Raw genomic sequence first — 7,480 nt, forward strand, 5'->3', positions numbered from 1 at the left:
TCAACCTAATACTGGGTTAGCCATGCTGGGCGATGCCAGCAACAAACATGTGCATACCAGAGGATGTTCTGTGACACGCCAAGGAGAGCTGGATAGCGGTGACATCCCTCTAGAAAAGACTTCACATATGAAGACAGGCTCACTCTTGCACCCTGGGCTAAACCAGAACCCAAACCCAGGTGAGCCATGAGATATCTTTTTTTTTTTTAAATCAAAAAGCATGTATTAATCTGAGTTTAGAAGCCTTCTTAAGTAGATACTTTATGATTCTGATTTGTAAGTTTGTCTTTCCTATTTCAACTAAGGGCAATTTGGTCCCCTTTAAGCAGATATATACATATAAAGACTTTTTTTAAGACCCACAAAGGGAAGGGAACAAGTGCTCTTAGTTTGTTTTTATTATACAAAAGTCAGGTGGACTACGTGATCCAGTTTAATTTCACTGAAGGCTTCTAGAAAAACTTTCAGCAGGATTCCACAAGGGGGCTTGGTGCACATGAAGCAGTTATGGAGATCACAGTCTCAGTGTAGGCATCTGCAGGAGCACACGTTGGGAGTAATGTCTGTCAGAGGGAGACATTGCTCCACCTGTTCCTTCAAGACAACGGAGAGGCAAAGCCACCGCCAGCACACACAGTGACTGGAGCAAAAAAGGATTTCAAAAAAAAGAACTAACCACAAACCAATGACTCATCAGCCAAAACAATAGGCTAGCGACACACCAGTGTCCACAGGAGTCCACTACTAACAACAGTACACTATCAAACAGGTACAGAGAACAAACTAAGACTGGAGGACACCCAAGACATCTGTGTGCTGTGTATGCAGTGGAGAGATACAGAGACATACCAGGTACTAGACACACGAGCCCAGCCTAAATCCTCCCTCACAAGATCCTAATGCTCTGCATCTCAGCCAAGCCAGCTCAGCTACATGCTAGGAACTAAAGCACTTTGGGGATTTAAAGGAAAAGACACAGGAGCAAACTTGGAATAATGCTCTGGCTGTGCACCCCAAAATACAAAATTCTAATGCAAGGTAGCTGAATCAAGAATAACACCAATGTACTCCCAATTTTAAAATAAAAAGCAGGGGAGGGAGAATTGCAATAGCCAGGCTACTCTTCTCAAAGCATGACACTGTAGGCACCAACCCAAGCACCTTGCAACCACAAGGTTTTCCTTTTGGAGTGGAGGTTTTCCCTGGCATCTGACTAGTAACATCACTTTCCAGCCCTACAAGCTGGTAACATGCAAAGGGCTACATGGAGGTGTTTTAGCGACAGTGCCTCTGGCGCAGCGGCCATGCCTACAAGTGGGAGTAGCAGTCTCACACTGGTGGCCAAATCCCTGGAGCCCCCTTCCCTCTCTCCCCCCAAATCCACTTTCACATTGACAAAGAACAAAGGAAAGAGCCTCATATTTCCCCACTCTCCTGGACTGAATCACTATCTACAGTGCCACTTCCCCTACAGATCAGACAAAAAACAACTTAATCCTAACAGGGAAGTCAGGAGAGGGGGAAAGAACAGAACTACAGAAAAAAGGTACGAAAATCAAAAGTAAATGAGGATTAAACAGCAAACTGAAATCCAAATTAGTTGTGAAAGTGAATGAAGTAAACTTGGAGAAAGTGTTAACATTATGAACTGTGCATTGTATAGACTGAAGCGGAGATTAAACAAACTCCAAAAGCATGCATATCGCTCACTTACCACCATGTTTTAAGGGTTTGATGCAATTGAGGGGGAAAAAAAAGAAGTCATAGTAACCGACAAGTATCAACATACCCCCAAACCCTCAGGCCAAGATAGCCAGCTGTTCTTTCCACCTGGGTATTACAGCCACTGGCTAGATGACAGGAAGAGGACTGGCAGGAGAAGGGAAACAGGTGCTTCTGGAATCCACCTTCTGAGAGTGAAATTTCTGGGGAGCTGCGGCACAGGCAGATTGGTCTGCAGGCTCTGTCTTCCCAACCATGTGCACTACAGCCCTCCCTCCACCTACATCCTCTTCCTCATGGAGAAGGGGTGCTCAGCCATATCTAGTAAGTAACAGATTGCTTAATGCAGTATCACCTCTGAAAAGATAGCTTTAAAGTAAAAATAACAAAGAGCTGACGCTCTGGTTAAAGCTCCTTTGTCACTGCATTCATCTCACTGAAGATGGGGTTTTATGGTTTCTAAATCCACTTAAATTTTGACTGGTGTCAGCAGATTAGCATTAAACCCAAGAGAGATTAATGGTTACTTCCAATTTCCTCCCTTGTTTTTGGTTCTGTTGCATTTTCTCCATAAGGTAACTTGTTACTGTCCCAAATTACCCCCTCACCCCATTAACAGACATTGAAATGTGTGTTTTGGTGTCAGTTTAAAAGTCTCATTTCATTTTCAATATTCCCAGCCTGTTGTAAGGGTTTATATGCTACCAGATATTTTAGCAAACTAATAGGTTTTGGAACATTAATATAGCTTAGTTCTAAAGTCTCTAAGAGCTTGAATATATCAGCCACTAAAAATGCCTCCCCAAAACCCTCAAATTATCTTCTGCATTAGAAACTTAAAAGGCGTTCCTTTGACTTGCTTATAAAAATTATCTCAATGTGAAAATAGAAAGTTCGTTTTGACGCCAGCACCATTTTTCTTAATCAGATCCTACTGTTTTAATTTGATGTCTGTGAGGTTAATAAAATGCCCAGTAGACCTCAAGGCCTACAAAGCAGCAAGTTTGCTCCCCTTCTCCCTATAGCTCTCAAAGTGTAGTCAGCAGAGCCAACACAGAAGGTGTACTCAAAGCAGGTGCCAACTATGACATGGACGGAGACCCGAGGATGCTAGCTTGACCTTGTCTTTTCAGGGAATGCAACCAAGTGGTGAATAAAGTAAAAACCGAATCTCTTATTTGGCTCCATGATTCACTTGTTCCTGAAAACACTGTTGGTAAAAGGTGGTATGTAGATAATTCACTTACATGACAACCTATTGGGCACTGAGCCTCAAAGAGACCGGAGATTTAAAAAATGTGGATGTGAGATTTCCACTTACAAAATGGTCTGAGTATACTCCAGTAGACACAATAACAAGAGGCTCATGCGGCTTTTTTTTTTTTTTAAAGGAAGCAATTAAACCTTAAACAATTCTTAAGTGTTTTCAGTGTGAGAACTCTATAGTGATCTTGGCCTTTCTAATGAAACACACTGAAACTGACTGCTACATAAGTTCAAATTTGTGTGTTTTTCTCTTTTTGTATTGTTCACTTTAGGGGTTATCTAGTAAGGGCAAGTCTTACCAAAAACTACCAGACTACTCAAAATATGAACACTATGAGCTCATATAAAAAAAGTTCTGTGAGTCTGAAATGAACTGTAGGTATATCCTGACAATAAAGTACCAGTTTGGCAAAGAAAAAGCATGTCAGGCCCATTAAAAAAGTTCCCATTTTCATAATGGCATAAATAAGCCAACTCAGAGCCACAGATGGTTGATTATCTGATAGGTAAAAATTGTTATCACCCCTAAAACTCTCGAGTTTGTGTCAAATATAATTCACTTATTTGAACAGGAATAATGCACATGTCTCTATGTAAATGTGGGAGAAGCACATGGGAAGGTGAGTTTGTCCTTGCTATGAATAGCGCAGGAGTTCAGGGGAGAGTGGCTAAAAGGAAAAGAAGAAAAGCCACAGAGTAAGGAAAACTCACTGAAGAACACCTGACATATTTTTGTTTGTTTAACAATTATTTTCAAGAAAGGAGAAGAAAAAGGGGGAGGAAGCTGGAGCAGGGAGGAGTTTGGGAGAAAAAGAGAAACAAAGGAAAAAAGCATGGGATGCAGATGCTGGAGCAAGGGCAGGGTGTGGAGATGGAGAATAGAGCCCGACCCACACCGGCTGTCAGGAAGGGGAGGAGAGAAAACAACCATTGCCATCATTCCAGCACCCCTCACTTTCACCCCAATTCAGCAACAAAAGTAAAATCTGCTTGCATTACAGTATTCTCCCAAGAGACGAGGGCAAGGAGGTTTTACTCTGTACTTACCCTGCAGTCATCTCTTATGAAGGATTTGTTCACTGTCTATATAATAACTTAGCTTAAAAGAGGTATTTTCCCTCCAGGAAGCTGTTCAGAAGATTTGCTGGCCACAGACGTCTCCTATAACAAACTGGTTCCCCATTTAAGTTCAATAACCAAGAAACTCTTAAAGATAACTGCTTCCCTGGGAAGGTGTCTGGACTTTTCCAACAGAATTATATTTACTATCCATTTCTCAAATCTAACTGGAAAGCCCAATGCATACACTGCAATGGCAACCTTCTAAATCTAGTGACTTCTTAGGATAAAGACTGGAACATGAGAAGGGACATGAGAAGCTAATGTGTCACTCTGTCGTGACAGTGACAGCCAACCTGTCTTAAAATTCTAAATCAGGTTCTGAATGCCATCTTTGCCTTCTCTTACCTGACTTTTTGCCGCTCAACCTTCCAAAGGAGAGACCGAGGAAGGTGGTTATGTGGCAAAGCAAAAGCATTCTGGGAGGATGAAAAAGCCCTTTTCAGGTTTGAAGCGTAACTGTGCCCAAAGAGTTGAACACACATAAAAGACAGGCAACTCTCTCCCTTTACTCAGGTCTAAACATAGGTGCACTGTGGCTTGGGAGTCCTAATGAGTAGCACGAAGAAAAATCCGGAAAAAGCATTAGGGATACATGACAGTCCTCAGAAAACAGGTTTACTTTACAGAGCAGGGAAGTAAAACTCCTGGGACACCTGTGTTGAGGGGAAGTGGACCACTCTTAAAAGGACTATATGCTAAAGCCCATCCTGCTCCTCCATCCAGTTCACTGCTGAATGAACATTTGGAGGGGGCTCCCCAGGCCTTCCTGAAGACATTGGTAGTGTCAACAAAAAACCTCTTCACCAACCTCACTCACATTAATACTCAACTTACTGCAGAGATTTAAGGGCTGTTGAGAAGAAAGGAAAAACTAAAGGGCAAGGCTATTACTCTCAGACATGTCCTTCCAGAGTGTCTTAAGCCACTGGCAAGTTATACTCTTTCTGAGGGAGCACTAGCCCTCACTCAGTGTCCTACACTGACAAATATGGTAGGGTGCCACAGTCCTACTGTTCACTTGTAGGACAGTCACCTCTGTGGGGTGGAATACAGTACAAGTGCACAAGCATAGGCCGGAGGTCAGCCAGACTACAGCTGCCAACCCCCTCATCACCCCAGGACTACAGCTGCCAACCCCTCATCACCCCAGGCCTATAGCTGCCACCCCCTCATCACCCCAGGACTACAGCTGCCAACCCTTTCAACACCCCAGGCCTTTAGCTGGCAATTCCTCTAGACTATAGCTGGCAACCCTCCGTGACCCCAAGCCTATGGCTGGCAATCCCTCCATCACCCCAGGCCTATGGCTGGCAAGCCCTCCATCACACCCAAGTGAGTGTCCACTGAGCTTAAGGGCATACACTATATGGGCATATCCTTGTAGTCTAGCCCATGACAGAAAGGGGTTAAGATAATTGGCTGGCCAATTAATTTCTGTTTGCTGGTCATGCTGCAAGGCTGGGGGGTGGGGAGCTTGTTAGGAATCTGAAATACTAATAATAAAAGTTTCCATCAGTAGTTTCCCCCTGGTTGTAATCATGGTTAGAAATGAAAATCCATGATCAAAAAATTTAAAAATTTCCTAGGACTTTTCTGACTTTAGGCATATCTAGTAATCAAAGATTTCAACTTTTCCTTCTTTCCAATGCTTAACGATTCGCTGTGGTCCTGCAGCTCCTATCCACTCCTTTCTCTGACCCTAAGCCAGCTTGAGAGCACTGCTTTGGGGCATGGACTCCAGCTATCTGTCTTAACCTAGGTAGGTGGTTACATCACCGCCATTTGTCTGCAAAATACAGAAAAGCCAACCAGTAGAGATCCTTGAAGACCTATCAAAGGCCCAACCAAGAAAACCAAAGCTTGGCTTGTTTAATAGCTTTGATGAGAACAGCTGGACTGGGCTGGGGCAGCTACCTGCAGAGGCTATACCAGGCAACCATGTGACAACCAATTAGATATATTAAATCTGCCCAAAAGGCCAGGTGGCCTGTGATCTTGGGATGGCTTCTAGGCTCGACTTGGATTTTCCTCAAGCCCAACCTGCCTAGTGATCTATTCTGAAGGAGGACAGAGCTGAACAAAGAGACTGGCAGTTGTCCATTCACTACATGGGGCTCAAAAGGCATATGGGACTGGACCCAAACACAGAGAATGAGCTAATTAGAGCTCTAGGTGGGTAATGCAAGAAATCTTAGGGGTAGGGGGTTAGGGAACCGGTATAAGAATTTTCCTTCTTTCCATTGGGATCGAATCCCAACATCTTTACAGTCCTCTCTGGGTACTTGCAAACTACCCTGAGGAAATAATCCCAACATTAAAGCTATTTTGTAGGGATGCTCTTACCATCAGGAACCTCATCTGGTCTCTTCCTCTTCTCATACACAACAATGATCACCACAAGGATGATGATTTCAGCCAGAATTCCCAGGAAAGGCCAGAGCGGGGCCAGGTGGCTCCGTACCCTGAGGATGGTGACAACAGATTTGGAGCCAATGGAGTTGGTAGCATTACATTCATACTCGCCAGGATCTTCTGTGATCTGGAGGTTCATAATGTTCAACTCGGTGTAATTTTCCTTATTGATGATGAAGAAGCGGCCAGAAGTATTGACAAGCTCCTACAGAAAAATTGAGAACACAGAGAGGTTAGAGTAGATGAGCTAGTCCCCAAGGGAGGGTGGCACTGCTCTCCATGCTTACCAGGGCACTAGCTGACATGAAGGAGCAGTGTCTGGGCTCAACTTTGTCCAAGGAACTCTGAGCACTTCATTAATTACTTCCCTTTAAAATCAATAACAAATCAACAAATTTCTAGCAGAGCCAGGGTATAATAAGCCTCCCCTGCCACTGGTCCTCTGGAATTCTCTAAGCTTCATTCAGTGAGTAGAGATCCTATTGCATACAGACCCAGAAAAGACCAAAACAATCGAGTGAACATTATTTCAAAAAACTAGGCAAGAAATGGTATCAGGAAGATGATGGAGGGAGCAGGGAGGTGATCCCCATGGTCAGACCTCTATCTGATGACTTCCGAGTCAGCCCATCTACTTTGTGCTTGGTAAATTCTGAGAAGTCTCCTAAAACTTCCTCCATAAGCAATGGTAAGAACTCCCTCCTAGTCAAAGTGGGGAAAATTCATAACTTCCCTTTTCTTTGGGACGACAAGGTTAAAGGAAAGGTTATTCAATCAATCAACAAATGTTGACTAATGTTACATCCCTCTAAAGGGAAGGTGATATGGACAGGGAGAAATATAACATAAAAAGGATTAAGGAGCTTAGCCTCAAGAGGGAACTGACCTCCAAGGGGATGACTGGTTATAGGAATGTGTTAAGAAGCCCCAAAAGAATATGTATGGAGTGTTGGCGGGG

At 43.5% G+C, this 7,480-nt stretch overlaps 1 protein-coding gene across 1 annotated transcript in view; it reads right to left on the reverse strand.

The window, feature by feature from the left end:
- NPTN (neuroplastin) overlaps nucleotides 1–7,480 on the reverse strand; it is a 70,536-nt gene that overhangs the window by 3,205 nt on the left and 59,851 nt on the right. Inside the window, exon 5 of the mRNA XM_023509963.1 lies at nucleotides 6,454–6,727. Within this exon, the coding sequence (XP_023365731.1) occupies nucleotides 6,454–6,727 (274 nt within the window). The remainder of the gene's footprint in view (nucleotides 1–6,453; nucleotides 6,728–7,480) is intronic.

Source organism: Otolemur garnettii, unplaced genomic scaffold (assembly GCF_000181295.1).
Source record: "Otolemur garnettii isolate 467f Iridium unplaced genomic scaffold, OtoGar3 scaffold00011, whole genome shotgun sequence".
Taxonomy (NCBI): Eukaryota; Metazoa; Chordata; class Mammalia; order Primates; family Galagidae; genus Otolemur; species Otolemur garnettii.